The sequence below is a fragment of the Bombus pyrosoma genome, linkage group LG11, assembly GCF_014825855.1.
Source record: "Bombus pyrosoma isolate SC7728 linkage group LG11, ASM1482585v1, whole genome shotgun sequence".
NCBI lineage: Eukaryota > Metazoa > Arthropoda > Insecta > Hymenoptera > Apidae > Bombus > Bombus pyrosoma.
This window is the reverse complement of record NC_057780.1, coordinates 944,567-961,703: the sequence shown is the minus strand read 5'-3', so window position 1 is coordinate 961,703 and position 17,137 is coordinate 944,567. Positions and strand designations below refer to the sequence as shown.

Sequence of the window (17,137 nt, the reverse complement as noted above, 5' to 3'; positions counted from 1 at the left end):
CGTATATATCGTATCCTAAAGATTGTGCTTACCTAAGTACCAACGTCACTCTTTCAATATTAAAATTAACATTCCGTTGAGAATCTTCTAACACGACTTTACCTAAATCTCTACTCAATTATTTAATTAAATAATAAATCTAACTTTTTCACTAAGCGATTAATATAGCAGTAATATAGTAATAGCACTTATGAATTACATATACTACTGAAAATTATTACGAAACGGATTCCATACTCTTTTATTATCAAATTTGACATTCGATCGGAACCATCATTGTAAATAATACCTCGTAAAAATCGTAAATCTCAACAAAACATGAAACGCTATCTAACATGTCTTTTTGTTGTTATCCAATCCGGCTCTAACGGTGTTGGGCAGAATTTATTGGAAAACCCGCGGATCTAAGCAGGTTTCCCTCGCATAACACCGTTACGAAACGAACCTGTCTGTTTCTTATTTGGTGCTCCATCTGCCTCGCTTTCTTCGGCGTTCTACCGAAAAGGAGAATACCGCTGGTCAGTCTATCCAGCCTGTGGATTGTCCTCAGGTTCTTCAAATTGTACTCCTTCGCCAGAATGAAGACTACCGTGTTGTGTCGGTATCGTCCGCACGGGTGCACCTGCAATTCCAGGATCGGCTCGGTTTATTTGTCGAGAAAACAGAACGCGAAGCGGAAAAGAGGACGAGGAAGATCGAGGATTGTGCAATTGGTCGAGTTACGCGTTACGGTTAAAAATACTCGGCAAGGAGAACGAGAAAAGCGGAATGGGATTATTGTATTATTGTATTTACAGACACCAGAAGTGTTTCTGCAAGAGGTGCTCCTCTCTTCCACCACGAATATTCTTCGACCATTTTAGCTTCTAAGCTAATCGTTTCGTTTTCCAACATTGTTATCTGTTTGACTGTTAGAGTATTTTTCGTTTGAAATAATTTTTCTTCCACCCGATTTACAATTTCTTGGCTATAATTTTACGATCACATACCATACAAATCAAGTCGCAATCGAAGCGATATCATAATATTTCGTAGCACATCTGAATTCTTGTGCATAATACATTTTCACAGAATAGAACAATGCAGCAATGATCATTCATCTGTCATAATCGTGTGATTTTCCCTTTACCATTATTTTCTATGTTTGATACAGAGAATTTCAATAAAACACTGGCTACGAATTAACGTAGAATACATATTATACGTTCCAAGTATAGTCATGTACAGTCATGAAAAGAATACTCGAAACCATTTCAAAAGCAAATCTCCACAAATCTATTCATTTATTGGCTGACCATGTTTGGCATTGAAATAAATCGATGCTAAAGGAACATACTCTGAATAAAACGAACGATTTCTACAAATACGATTAGCATTTGAATTAATATATTGGCAATCCCATTACTTTTCAACCGGATTGTGTACCGTGGACTATGTACATCTCTACAGTCAATACCATTAAATTAAAAATGCTTTCCACTAACCACATCATTCGCTGGACAAGCTGACAGCACGTACAACGGGTAAACATATAACGTTAGTGAAAAGCAGCAGTCTTGGCGGTATACGATCGAAATTCGAAGCTAAGCGCGACTGCATGACGCCATTATGGTACCAACGATGGTTAGGGCAAACGATTTGACGCGAATGCACGTGCAAACAGGCTGCCTGCATGCGACGTCGACCAATTTCTCCCAATTCGAAGAGACAAAACCGATTGACTCTATGACAAAAGGGAATGATTCGATGATTGCGTGTTCGTGTCAGCCGCACAATGGTTGATCCGGAATTGTCGCGTTGAAAAATGCGATTAGAAAGAATTTCTGGAATGAGCGAAACGCTTACAATGGTCGACAAAAATTAGATTTCGATTTGTGTTATATATTCAAAATATAATAAACAGACCGTGCATCTTTGTGCACTTACGGGAAATTTAAAAGCGCAAAAGTACATTTTTGCGTCTTAAAATCTCGTAGCCCAAAAAGTTGGAACGGAAGAATCGTTACGTGTAATTTCGCGCTTTGATTTTGTGGAGAAAAAAATTTCCTAGAACGTTGCAAGTATTTTTATTCACTGAAACGAACGATCGAGACACAAAAATTGCAAGAGCACGGTAGAGTCGAGACAAATTTACACATTTGGGAGAAAATGACATAGAAGCGGTGAAAATACGAAGAGTCGAGTAGCTACCTCAAGTTAAATACCTAATTTACCACTAATTTTCGTGCAACAGAGAATTCCAATGACACCGTGCATCGATAATAATTTCCTTGCTCTACGAAGAACTTCCAACTTCTGTTAAAGGATCTTTCGAGTACAATTTTACTTGGACTACAGTTACAACGACGAAACTTCCGGAATAGATATACTGTACTCCATCGAAGAGGCCTATAAAACGACACGTAGTTCAAGTAACACTCGTCGCCAACACTCCGATTCATTAACGCCAATCTGTCACTATCCTAATCGTAGTGAAGCAATGTAATAGCGAAGCACTTAACGCTGATATTCAACGCTTGTTCTCACGTTTTATTTTTCATATTACCGATATTTGTAACTTGCTAGTGACGTTTGCGAGGTACAAATAAAATTCTAAAATTTTAATACTATCACGATCTTTAAATATAGACGTAAGTTCGTCATACTGTAGGAAAAAGAGCACGATACATAAACAATGCGTTCTACGGTACAAGAAAGAACGCGATACATAAATTATGCATCCTTAAAGTACGTAAACGATGAACGACATTTGAACATCACTCTTTAGACATACGTAAAACATATTTAAAAGAAGAAAAAAACTAATAGAATAAACATCTACGTTATCTAAATTGTCTATAAATATTTAAAGTAACACATACATGTTAGTATTTCATACACGCTACAACCACGATAAGACAAAGGCAAACGAGTGTGAACGCGAGGAGAAACACTTGCGATTCACGGACGTAACGATAAATCCGAAGGAGTTGTCCGAGCAATTCTGCGGAGGATGTCGATAGGCTGATTGGCGAGGGATCGTTAGAGGCATAAATAGTACGTAAACAGGAAGTAGCAGGTCGTAAAGACGCGCTGACATCCGAGCGACAACGAGAACCACCATCGATTTACCCGATAATCCTGCTTTTCATCTCGCTGCTCGTCAACTAACCCCCTTTTCTATGTCTCTGTCGCCCTTTCCTTTCTCCTTTGTCGCTATCGTATTGTCCGACCCACTCACCGGAAGCATCGGATGTGCTCCATGCGGATATACATCGCGAAAACCTCGCTTACTCCTCTGTCCTTACTCCTATTCTTTAGGTCAAACTATTTTCTATCGCGATAAGAGGCTTTCGCGGCGGACTTAATTTTTTAAGGCGATCGTCGATGACGAACATCGGTCGCTCGACTTTGCGTCTCATCCCTTTCCTTTTTCCTATGCGATCAGAATACGCGAAATCTGAGAGTCGTCGCGATGGAAATTTGATCGTTTCAATTTCTTAGACTCGTGTATTTGCACGATTATCTGCGACGATTATGCGTTACATAGTACGAAATCGTATCGATACGCGTTTCCCTAATTTTTGATTTAATCTTTACCTTTCAATCCTCGATATAACGATCTTTGGCTTACTTGTGACTTTTAAATGCGCGACTCTACGAATTTTTAAATAATAAATTGCTTCGATTTTCGATTTTAAATATTTTTCTAGCTTTTCTTCTTTCGCGCTTGCTCTTGCTTCTGACAGAAACGACTGCTAAGTATTTTCGTATTTTTATAACGTTACGTTCGGCACCATCTTATTTTACACCTTCGTTAAAATGCAATCCAATTAAATATTTCCGATCAAAACTTTACGTGTAAATGGTATTAATTCTGCTTTTATTTTTTAAGCGCGTAATAACGTTACGCGTGTTCATTGAATTTCAAGTGTATATCAATTTAACGTTTACAGGATATAAAGCGAACGCATACACACACAGAGGGAACGTGAAACGAGTTGAATTCGTAAACTGTTTGGCGTAGTCTGGCGAGGGTGGCGATCGAATGGACTCGTAAAATCTAACGCGCGGAACAAAAGCTTGGAAAATAAAACTGATCCGGTCTGTTGTTCCCGGGCGTAATTAAATGATCATTCCGCGGTCGCAAAAATGTTTTTGCGGCAATTAACCGAACGCGCGCAATGGTAATTAAGCGTCGCTTAATGTTTCTCTTTGGCTTTGATCCACGTACGAGCGAGGACCGCAAATTAAACGGGGAAACAAAAGCGGGACACGTCGAATCTGAAAGCCATCGTGACGAACCGAGAAACTTTGTTATAAGTTTCAATTTCGTGGCAGTTACCTGCGGATCGACGAAACTAGTTATCGAATTAAATTATTTTCCTTTCCGTTTACATCTTTCATGAATATCAACGATGTAATAGCTTCCTGAATATAAAGAATCTTTTCGACGCGAAAAAGTTCCAAGAAATCGTTGATTTAGCGACATTAATAAGTTTTAGATTTCTCGACACTTAAATTCAAATCACCGATGTTTATTAATTATAAAATTCTAGCTTTAAAATTTAGCTTTGAAAAATGTCAATTATCCAAAGTCCCGTAAATAATACGATTGTTCAAAGATTCCATAATGTTTGACAGAATTCATTACCTATTTCGGTATAATTACATTAACTACAGAGTGTTTTTGCCTCGTCACGCGATCGCGTCATAATTGAAAATTACACGGTCGTATAATACTCGCTGTAAATTATTATCCCTCGTTAAGATACGATCGAGGATGTACGGTTAGAGTTATACGATTGTAAAATCATTGGAATTCTGTGCTTGGTCGTTGGAAACATTACGGCAGAAGCATCAGTGAGATAAATCATTCGTTCGTTGAGAATCGGTGAAAATGTCATCGGGAGATCATTAAGGATGTCGCAAACTGCCACGTGATCGATGTGAGAATAATTTGAAAAGAAAAATTGCCACGGTACGCTGACTTTCTATTTCTATAAAACGCTATAGCATGTAAGCAAGTAAGTGCCTGGTATATTAGGTCGTCGGAAAAGTGTCTTTCTTTTACAGACACGTCTTTTACAACGACGCATCTTTATACGAACGCGAAGCCTAATCTGTCGAACCTTGTGATCTTTATCTTGATAGAACAAAATGGATCATCGGTAATTCGACGAAATAATATAAAACGAAAAATATTGTGCATCCATTATTTCCTTATAAACAAGGAAAGAAACTTTTCGGACGACCTAATACTTTGTTCGAAACTGTATGTATCTTCTAACTGCGATAAAAACCCGAAATTCTGATCGTAGAGAAACTCTTTACGTTCGAAAATTCGATGAATTTACATTTGGACGACACGCAACGAACCGTAATTGCGCTTTTATCGTATTAATTAGAAAAATGAGTCACGAGCAGACGTTTGGAAGAAAATATTTTTCGCAAAAGGAAGACGAAATTGTAACGTGTTTTTTTAAATCGTTAAAAAAGAAATACGCGCCGAGGCACTTTACAAGATTAATACGGCAAAGCAACATTCACGGCGGGAATTTGGTGGGAAAACAAGAGAATCTAAAGAGGTAAACACGAGGAAGGATCGCAAATAAGAAGACCGGCGGGAAGCGAGGAGAGACGAGCCGGGCAAAATGAAAAGCAGTCAGCGTGTACAAACGCATTACAAAATTGCCGCGTGATTATTCATAATTGTTTTGCCACGTCGAAGGCCGTCGAGTCACGGACGATGAGCAAAGCCCACCGGCGCGTCAAACTGCAGGTAGAAAACATTAATAGGAAAAATACAGCTGCACGATGGACGTGCGGTTAATCATAAGCCAACGAAATGCATAGAAACTTACCATGACACGATAAGAAAGAAAAAAGAAAGATAGAAAAAGAATACAAGGCAAAATGAAACATGCGGCAAGTATGAGAATATGGACGACGATTGAACGCTTTTTTCTTATTATATATTTATATTCCACTATTTTTTTCTATTTCCCTTCTTCTTTTTTTTTGTTTTTTTAAACAATGTAACTGATAAGTGACGAAACGTTCTCGAGTCTGGAATACCTTCGATTTAGGAATAGTAAGTTCTGTTTCCTTCGCAGTTTTCGTTACGATAAATTGGAGGATTAACGGTGTAGAAGCTAACAAGTCCGGTAAACCAACTTGGTAAATTGTAATATTTTCCGCAGAAGATACTAAAAGCTGCCATTAGAATAAAGACGAAAAAAGAACATTCTTCTCCATCGTCGATAAATTCTTCGTTTAGATTCCGACTACGTTACGCAAGGATTCGACCAACTTCCCCAGAATTGGATACAATGAAGATCGAAGGTATTCCAGCGAGTGAATAATTTGGGTTAGTACAACCATGGGATCTCGAACAGCAAACAAACACGGATTCGTTCGGATTGATCGCGCGGCCGAGGCTTCGGGCCAAAAATAATCGGCCTGGGCCGCAGAAAGCGAAAGGCCGAGCGAACAATCGTCATAGTCGCGCGGACAATCGGCCGCGATAGCAAAAACAGATAGAAACAGGCGAAACTACTGCAACCGAGTGGATGCTCCCATCTGTTTCTTTTGCTCTTTTTATTTTATTTTATTAATTTTCTTTTTCTTTTTCTTGTTTTTTTTTTTTTTTTTTTTTTTTGGCAGTACAGTCCTGGCAGTACACCACTTACAGGGATGGAGGCGGGCTTGTTGACCACGACGACGTCCTCGTCCATGTGTATCACCGTGATCGGCTCCGAGGTGACAGGCACCTCGTGTCTGCAACACACCAATCGCAACCAGCTTAACGTGGCTTTGTTCCTCTTGCGCGTACTCTCATTCATTCCCTCTTTCTCTTTCTTACACGCACGCATACCACAGAATGGAGCTTCGTTTATTCGTGTGGGATTTCCAATGGAATGACGTGTGTCTTTGATGGTTGATGGATGGGTTGCACAAGATTTCTTGCGTTTCGATCTCGGTTATGAATATTAATAATATTGACTCTCAATTTTAGGATTGATACTAGGATCAGAAAATTATAACGCTTGGATTGATTTTAATTTGCATGGAAAATTTGGCGTAGAAAACTGTAACATAAGAAAGTGGTATTTTTAGCGGTCGCACTTACATTTTCCAAGACCCTTCGCATAGTATGCATGTTATATAAAGAGTTTTAAAGGTATATAATATTCATACTATGCGAACGGAAAACTCTGAATTTCTTTTCCTTCCAATCCTTTAAGGAAAACTCGAAATTGCTAATTATTTTCAATTTTATTACGATATATTTCTTTCGTGGCAAATGTCCGGATAAACGAAGCTCGTACATGTAGAAATGACGACAGAGAAGTGCACAGTAACGATTCGCGGGAAGGGAGTCGGATCTCGAAACACGAGGGAAGGTGTTCGAACATGTCTGTTCTTTCCAGTCCATAAAGTGTTGAACGTGCATGATTCTCTTTGGAACTGTTAACTCGTAACACGTGCTCATGCGGTTTCGAGGATTTCTGAATGACTTGTATCTCTCCAAAAAAAAAAAATCCTACGTTTTAATATTATTGAAAAAGAGAAAAAACACGATGGAAAATGTTTCGCTCGTCAAGCGTCATAGTTTCAGATGATCGATTTATATCACTCAAAAAGACACGACAGAAAATGTCTTTTGTTAAATACTTTACCTTCCGTGGTATCCAACATTCTCTTCGCTCCAATTTCTTTTGTACTTCGAACGTTTAGGGAAACACGGTAGACAAGTGAATTTTCAATTTTCGATCGCTTTGTAACTGTTCCGTTTCTAATTTTTTAATTAATCCTCGCTTCCTAACGTCATAAAACAGCGCAATACCTTTTTTTCTTCTCGTTAGAAATACCAGTTGATCTTGCGCGATCTTTCGAGTATTCTCTTTCTATTTGGATTCTATATTTTACATGATAAATTTCGCCAATTTTTGTTATACGTTATAAAACGCAGAGTACAAATTAGAATAAAATATTCTAAAGTTGAGTAACTTATCGTTAATCCAAAACGTCACTTGCGATCCAAACCGACCAAAATGTTGTGTAAGTGTAAATTAAGGATCGACAACCAATATAATATTCTAAAACCCTCCCATCTGCCAAATCCTCGGAAAACTCTACTCCTTTCCTTCCTTATTCAAAGAAGATTTTCGATACGCAACAATCCTCTCAAGGATCGTCCGACTAATCCAAAATTTACTCCGAACCCGTTTTTAACGCTTCAAATTTCAAAACTCTTCGAAGAGCTTATAGTATCTGTATCCCGTATCTTCAAGTTTCTCATTGTCCTCGGGCAAGTCGATCCCGCAGAGCGTAAGTTAAACAGATTAATGGCGATGCGAGGAGAAAAACGATCGTGAAAACGGGACAAAGAGGATACCAGGGACGGTTGGGAAGAACGTGGAGGCGCAACGACGACAGGTGGCCAGTCTTTCCCCGTATAAGCTCGTGTACGTTCTCGGCGAGTTCAATTACACGTTCCATCTACCTAATGCATTCCTTGAAACTGCGCTAGTCGTCGCGTGGCGTCGGTACTCTTTCGCTTTCGAAGACAATAAGAAAAACACCGCGAAGCCTTCTTCTTCCGCCTTTCTGCCACGTACTTTTTTCCAATGCTCTCTGCGCTTCATCCTCCATTTCGTCGCTTCTCTTTTTCACCGTACGTTCGCGCTTTCTCTCCTCTTCCTTCGCCGTTCTTCCTTCGTTTTCGTGTCTTCGTTCTTCCTCCGTTTTCTTCCTCTTTCACTCTATCGCCGTGTGCACCGAGTGTTTCCTTCTGTCGGTTTGTCGGCGAAGGAAAGTATCGTTGGGGGGAACGCTTCCCTCTTCTTTCCGAGACGTCTCTTTGAATAATTCAATTCGCGTCTGGGTAATTTCTAAGGGTTGTCTTTCGGTCGACTCGAGTGCACGATGATTCTACTCTGTTTTCGAAACGACGCGTGGCGACCGGATTTTTGGAGGAACATCGAATTGAATTTTATACGGTCGCTTTTATACGAAGTGTCAGAGAAAGAGGGACATTTATAAGGTGTGCTCTTAGTATTTAATTATGAAATCGTCGTTCGAAGCTTACTCATTCAGTTACAAACAATTCATTTTTACGTTAGAAATATGCTAGTAGTTGGACGAGTGGCTGAATCAGCTGACTGATCGGCGAGATTATCAGATTACGACGACTTTTCAGAAGGTAATTCAATTTCTTTTCCCATGATGTATCGTTGTCCGATAAAATGGATTCCACAGCAAGTTTCCTACTTGTAATCCAATAATTACCTCGGTCGAAATAAGACACCGTTATGATTAAACAACGAAGAAGCTCGAGCATCGACGGTGGAAAGGAATTTCTTCCAAAGTTTCGGATCGCTCGGCGATGAGGCATCAGCATTACAATTAAAAGTTGAACAGCATCTTGCCAGCGAGATCGATTCGTCGCTTGCCTTTTTGTTTAGAATGTCGTCAAATAAAAAGACCCTTGGGAACTGCTCGTTTCGATCGAAACTTCCCGATGCTTCGTCCGATAGACGTATTTCGAAACTTAATTCAGCTGACATATTTTCACAGTTTTCTGATAGTTTCGTGAAAGCACAGTCTCTTTCGTTTCGTTCTGTCTTTGAATTATGATCTTCTCTATGCAAGATCTAAGCAGATCTAAGATACAATTTGGTGTTTAAAAAAAAAAAAAAAGGAAAATAGATCAGCTACAGCGTGTACGAGGATTTTCATGGCTGACTGTATATACTTGGTTATTTTTAATTAATAATTATCTGACGTAAATCTCCTTCGAATAAATATCTTTCGAATCGCAGAAATTACTTTAAGCACTTTCGCGAGTTCTCGCGAACTCCACTTCTTCCACAAACAAACGTGGTCTATTTCGAAACTATTGTTTCTTCTTTCAATAAATCGCGCGAACTCTTCACGCCTGGTCGAGGAAGAAGTCGTTTGGGACTGCGTTTCGCGCATTTGGCCCGATCGACTTTTGGCAACGAATCGATCTCGGAAGGCAGAGATCGACATATTTATTATCCTTCGTTGCTTAATTTAGCGTTCTGGGGGATACGCGTGACGGAAATTGACGGCTGTTAAACAAACGTTGTAGGATAATGTCCGTACCGAATGGAATCTTCGCGCATCAGTCCGTTTCGCAGAGTCGTTACATAATGCCGGATTAAATCGATGGCGTTTTGTTGTAAACAATTTGAGGATTTCTCGCCGTGAAATTACAAGACAAAACCAAGGGAGCGAGTTCTCGCGAGAAAATGGGCTGACGTGTCTTAAAAATATTTCCTCTCCGAATAAGGAGAAATATTTATCTTCCATTCTCTTCCGTTATGGTACATCCAGCATGCTATTCTTTATTTCGCGAAATGCGTGCAGGATGTAACACGCAAAGTACACGCTGTAACTACTCCGTTAATGTCTTTCCTTCTTCTCAAAGATTAACGCGCCAACGGTTACGTAATACCGCAATACCGAAAGAAACTTTCAATTACTTTCAGTCGTTTTAATTATTCTCTTCGTAAATTTTATTACAGCACGCTGCATCTTAAGCTGCATCTTAACAATAGAACTACCGATAGTTAGCACGAAGCTATTCCTACCAAGACCAGTGAAAATGACTGATCTTTAAAAAATACGTAACAATAGAATATTTTTATATTTACCGGTTTATTACTTTCTTTCCAGAAGCAATTCCATGTTATGCGGTACATTTTTGGTATTATTAATCCATCTGCGACCATCATCCCTAAACGAGGGTCGACACATTTATAAAATTGTAGAACCAGTCATTTTCACTGCTGTGGTATTTCTAGTATCCACATCTAGAGATCTAGCGAACGATCCGGAATTTTCCTGACGACTGATATCGTCGTATCGAATGATACGCGGGAAAAATTTGAAAAACGTGTGGCAAGTTGTAGAAAACTGTAGGAAACTGGTCAATTAGGGTTCGATAAACGGATCGCAGCACCCTTTCACACTTTGACAAGTACTTTGACGGTCATCTCGACTGGTATTGGTACAAGTAGCCTTGGTCCAAAATTATTTCGAGTTCGAATAGATAAAAAACAAAATAAAATTCATTATATCATTCTTTTGGTTATCGTTGCGAAACTCACTTGGTTATCATTGCGGACAAAAAATATAACACGAAGTAGAAATTTGGAAATAAAATTGTAAAGCCAGTCAATTCGACTGGCGTGGTAGTTCTAGTGTTAATAACGCGGAATTCAATCGTACGGCAACGTTATTGCGAGGAAATTTAGGATAGATATATATTTGGATGAAATTAATGAATGTTTAAATAGCAAAACAAATACGAGAACATGCACGGTTGTTTGAAGAAAAAGGAGAAACGCGCGAATGTGCTTCTAGATATTGTAGCAAAACGTTTCTAATCAAGCCTGATTGGCAGACGTTTCCTCGCTCCGTCTGCTTCCTCTGTGAAACGTGGCTGATAGAACTGGGAAAATTTCATGCATCGGTATTACGCGGATATTTCGAACTAACCGCAGAAACTAAAACATTTACGCTGGAACACAGTCGATCGCGTTTAATATCGAGTACACGCTATATTGTACTTTAACGTACTAGTAAATTAAACGTTAACAAACTAACCGACAGATGTAGTTGTTTTTGGTCGAATTAATCTTAAATTTGACTGCGTTATATCTTTTTTGCGACAACATTGGGAAATTTGTATTTCCATCACAGCTAATTGCTACGAATGAAGTTGTACGATGTCCGAACAAAATTTCAGCCTTGAAAGAGTTAATAAACTTCTCTTACTTTTATTTTAAAAAATGAAAAATACTGGGAGCTTTAAGCGATCGTAATTCGACGAACCGGGCGGGGGTGTAAACGAAAATTTTCAGAATATTGCGAAAGATAGAGTTAGTTGACGGTTCCAACGGTGACAGATTGATCTTTGTTGAAATTAACACGTTTCTTCCAGCTTGGAGAAGCGATTCAAAGTTTAGAGGGAAGGAGGACACGATTTCTGGGTGACAAACGACGTCCCGACCTTTCGATTCACCACCTCGCCAGATAACCGCACAGGAATCGACCACGAGTATCCCTTATCTCGGCAAGTTTGCCCCGCGGTTATCGGGGTCGAACCGGGAACGAAGGTCCTTTGGCTGTGCGATCCGCAATTGCTCGAGTTATGATGGAACTAATCGAACTCGGTGGCCCGTTTGCGGAGTCGCCGTCGAGGAATGAGTTTCAGGTCGGTGAATTGTTAAAAATTTAGCCGAAGTAGCGTGAAAGGAAAGGAATAATAAATCGAGCAAAAGTGCAACGAATAAACGGAATAATACAAAAGCTTGGAACTCGAAGAGAACATGGAAATGTTGTGAGATAACAGTCGTTTGAAATTTTAATTCTTCCAGCGATAGTTTCGGATCCTGTGGAAAGATATAGCGTACGAATTGAAACGAAATATTCTGAAACGAAGTAAGCGTTTCCTAATTAGTAAGAAATTTCTTTCGACGATTTTCGAATGGAAAGCTAACGACAATTAATTCCAGATACAAAGGAAACTAACGTCGGAGAAAATCCAGTGTTGGAGAGTATAATTCTCGGAGGAATTCCATTTTGTATCCGTCCCACCGTGGACGACCGGTCCGTTTCCGCCGCGAACAACCAGTATCTGGATTTATTTCGGGAGTCAGGCCGGACAACGCGGAATTACGAAAATGTTTTTCGAGCTCAGGGACGAGGTTCGACGTCGGTCTAGCCGTGATCTAATAATTAGGCTGCTTTTCGAGATCGCGAATAATTGGCCGACGATAACTGCTGACACCACGGAAAGATTTACAGAATATCGCCAGCTTATACTTGTAAGCGGCTCGTTCAAACGCTACATCGACTGTTACTTTATTGTCGTCATGAATTTAAACACTTATACGTAAGAAATGTTTCCACGACTCTACGTGATATTTGGAAATTCTCAGTGAAACGACGCTCGGTTTGTAATTCATATTTTCACGTTCTTATGATTCACATTGGATTTTGACGAGTAATTAGTGTTTTATTTCGTAGAAATTCTACCCGAGAGGACGAGTTTTAATCCATCGATGACCATTAACGATAAAATATCAATTTGCAAGAAATCCTATAAATATACGAGGATACGACAATTTCTATCAAATCGATCGTAATTTGTCCGTAAAGACAATGTCGAAGGATAAACGAGTACCATATTACGAGTTCCGGATAGCGCTGAATAATACTTTTACGATACCTTATCTGGTGAATGAAGAATGAAGAATCGAAGAACGTCAATTTAATACTCGTGCGATTTATCGACGAGTCGTGAGCGACCGTTTCACCGATGTACCGACTAAACCCGTGTGAAACAGCCGTGCATATTTCATTGGAGATGCATGTCACGTCGGTATGCGACCCGCGTTAAATTTGGAAGGCGTCGTAGTTGTAACACGGTGAGTGTTGCACTTTTCAAATGTCAGCCGATGCGACACGGCGACGCGTCTAGACCGTCTAACGCGACGCTTCTCCATGGAAATTCTGTATTTCTATCGAGTCTAACACGGCCATTTAATTCGCTCGCCTTGTAGACGCGCGACTAACGACAAAAAGATTTTATTTTATTATCACCAAGACGAGGTAAAATTTTCAGCAAACATTTAATTAAACCGCGAAATTTTCTGCACGAGATAAGATAGTAGCGACTCTCCTTGTCTCGAATAAATGCTACGGACAATCAAGGAAATAAGCGGAAGACTGAACATTAACCCTTTGCACTCCTATGTCGAGCGTGACTCGGCATCAGTTTTTATCTCAGGAGTTCCTTTGTCGGGTCCCACCTTTCTTCGTGAAACGTGCGAAAGAAAGCTAGAATTGCGTCTTGGAAATTGTTTCAAGATATATCATACACTCAAAAATTACAAAATACAACAATAGCGTGAATAAAACTGATATTTGAGCGAATTTGTTTCTTCCTTTATTTATTTAAATTGTCTCAATTTTTAGTCGAAATAAATTTCAAATGAAACACTTAAAAGCGTTGGGAGCTGCTGGTAACGAACTCGAAATAAAATTCGGAGTGCAAAGAGTTAACGATCGTCTCGTGATGCGAGAAATGCTCTTACGATCGGTGGAACGTATAAAGCTTCCCTCGCAACAGGAACGAGTCTGATCCAGACGCGAATACTTAGTCGTTAAGGTATAATTTTACTAAAATATTTTATGCCAAACGCGATTAAAAGATATACGCGATCCACGCTACAGAAAATATAAAAAGATCCAAGAATACGAAGAAAAGGGCAGGGTTTTCAGTACTTTTACCTACGTCAAGCGCTATACGCGAAAACCTAGAGAGGATGCGATCAGAAGCGTTAATTCCGCCCTCGTTCGCAGGGAGACTGATCCTACGACAACCGCCCTCATGCATGTCCCTGGCGACACGGAAAATTGGGTAGGATAATTCAATTAGCCAGAAGCGGTTCCGTGGTCGAACGATCCGCTTCCGTCGGACACGTCGTGCAATTTCGCACGAGAGTAGCCTTTAGCAATGAATTAGAAACGCATTTAACCAGCTAAACGGAAGACAACCCATCCCCTTCCGTTCTCAATTTATGCTGTTTCGCGTCCGCGAGTGTTTCATTCGAGAACAAAGCTCTCGCTGCCGTGTTTCACGAATGAAAAACACAGATATCTTTCGTGTGTACGAACGTTTTCATTAATTCCGTCGATCGAACGCCAATTCGAAAGCACTCGAAGCGTAAGAGACCAGCTCGCTGCGATTACTTATTCCAGCGGATGGATTATTTAAGGAATAAAAAAAGAATGGAAAGGGAAAGGGAAGAAGAGGATACGCAGAATAGTAAAATAAGAGCGTGGAGGACGCGCTTTTCCGATTATTCATTCCCTTCCTATCGACGTTTCATTATGTTCGCGGAAAATTCGAGTAGCGTCTAACAAGACCAATCTTCCTTTGGACGCTCCGAAAAGCTGCAGAAGCTGCGGCGTAACGAATAATTGGACGAACGATGGGGTCCTTCCGTAATGCAGGAAGATAAAGAATCTCTGGTTGGAGCAATTAAACGCACGCCAGGGATGATCCGTGAAGGGACAAAGCTGCGCACTACATCTGCTTGGTAGTCAATTACTTTGATCGGGCAAAATGGGAAATCGAGAATGAGATTATTAGCAGTTTCAATGGTTGCAGTTGTTCTTGACAGATACAGAGAACTCCGCGTCAAGATCGTCTTTAGCTGTCGATACTCTTTTAGACGTGACTTTTAGACGTTGGGTGAAAGAAAGTTCAAAATTACTACTTTCATATTACAGCGATTTTCTGCCATGTCGGTAATTTATTCCCACCAAGCTAATCAATCTTTTCATTAATGCGTGTTCAGCGATATCTCGAACCTGTTTAAGAATGAAACATTTTAGGGCGGTTTTACGAGCACGAGAGATGCAGCGTATATCAATAAAATACGCTAAATGTTTATACTTTCGCGAACATCGCTGTACGCCTATTCGTTGATTTTATCAAATGCAATTCCATCCCACAAAATTACGATCGTACATTCCCTCTGGTTTACCTTTCTTTCGTCCGACGTAGCTGCCTTATCGGTAGCCCATTTGGAACACGTTATTTTTACTCGTATAGCTGCATAAAGATCCGCCGACTTGTTAAGCGGCGTTTAATCCACGCAGCGGAATAAGAATCGCGGGTCCGCGATAAGAGTATATCCCAGCTCGCTGAATAAGTGGTCTACAAAAGTGTTATCGCGAAACGCGAGGTCGAGTGCCAAGGCGACCGGTTAGAATGGCGGCGAGAGCCGGGGGAAGGTTGTGTGCACGGAAAGTTAAACGGAAACTGTACTTGTTGCTTGAAATTGACGTAGGGTCGGTGACAATGTTTGGCGGAGGTGGTTGCCAAGAAATACAACCGTCCATCGGCGCTTCTCCTCTGTCAGAAGCTGGAGGAGAAGGAAGAGGAGGAGGACTTGGTCGTAGCCACGACATCTCCTGTACACCGCCCCGTTACGGAAGCGAACTTGTTGCTGAATTTGGCAGCCAGCTCTGGAACTTGCGGAAGAGGAGCACGGCTGGTGGCTCCGGAGTTGTTGCCTCGTACGCCAATCCAACCCTTGAATTTATGCCCTTCCCTCGTCATTCCGTCCACTGTCTGGAAATTCCATCTCTCGCTAGAAAATGTTCCACTGGTAACCACCACCGTAAAATATCCCAGTGAATTTCGTCGAATTACTGGTTTTCACTGGCTTTGGCCGTTTCGCGAATATACCTGCATCGTCAACTTTCATTCGTTATCTCATTTAAGGCACGGCTTTTAGGCGTGTTTTTACAGCTCCCTTCCGGTTCTTTCTCCGTTCAGTATTTTTCCAGGCCAGGGATATGTCGGCTCTTTTTAGAATTTTGTTTTCACGGAGTTTCATTCTCCGTAACCTTTTCGGATTACCATGTTTTTATTTTCTCCTCTGTTGGTCTTTCGTTTTCTCTTTTTACGGACGTGTTTGTACCGCGTGTTAATTCCAGTAACTATACGTAATAATTAGAATATCGCACGTTATCAGCTGATATTGAGATATCGATAATGATTAATATTAGTTGGTACAGATAAAGAGGAATGTAATCGGAGATGGATGAGAACTGGTCGCGTAAATACACTCGAGTAACGTTACGAAAGTACCAAGCTTTTCATCGAATTGCACCTTCCACTTGCACAAATGATAGATAATTGTATAATTTGAGGCAGCAATAATATATACGATAAGAAAGAAAGCCACTAATTATTATCAATTCGAGCAGCGATATATTTACAAGTATCAGCCAATCCGAAGCCATTATTTCCACGTTTGTCGGACAAACAATGACCGTTTTAAAAAATCGTCACGGGACAAACGACCCTTGGCGAACAAAACGCGCAATTTTGAAACAAGTGGGGAGGAAAGGGGGCCGATTCGAAGCGAAATCCGCGATTTCATTCTTCCCAATCCGTCCTTTCTCGGTCATTTCCTTTTGTAGCGCCGATGGAGGCACGATACATCGAGTCCGCGCGCGCTCGTTCCTCCATTTTCGCGGCGTACAGCGAACAGAGAAACGTAGACGGGACAATGAGGCCGGAGTTCCCACGGAATACTCT

General features: G+C 40.4%; 1 protein-coding gene and 1 long non-coding RNA gene across 6 annotated transcripts in view; one reads left to right on the top strand and one right to left on the bottom strand.

Moving 5' to 3' along the window:
- Positions 1–17,137, bottom strand: part of LOC122572791 (RNA pseudouridylate synthase domain-containing protein 2-like) — a 172,807-nt gene that overhangs the window by 4,732 nt on the left and 150,938 nt on the right. For all 4 annotated transcript variants that reach the window (XM_043738237.1, XM_043738239.1, XM_043738238.1 and 1 more), the window contains 2 exons: positions 6,672–6,759; positions 446–622 (listed from right to left, as the gene is read on the bottom strand). In XM_043738237.1, coding sequence (XP_043594172.1) covers positions 446–622; positions 6,672–6,759 — 265 coding nt within the window. The remainder of the gene's footprint in view (positions 1–445; positions 623–6,671; positions 6,760–17,137) is intronic.
- LOC122572798 lies at positions 6,767–16,774 on the top strand. Of its 2 annotated transcripts, XR_006318569.1 has the most exons (5): positions 6,767–9,187; positions 11,957–12,229; positions 12,393–12,456; positions 12,531–12,970; positions 13,045–16,774. It is a non-coding gene; the product is annotated as an uncharacterized LOC122572798 (long non-coding RNA). The 2 variants fall into 2 exon arrangements; XR_006318568.1 differs by having other exon boundaries at positions 6,767–12,229.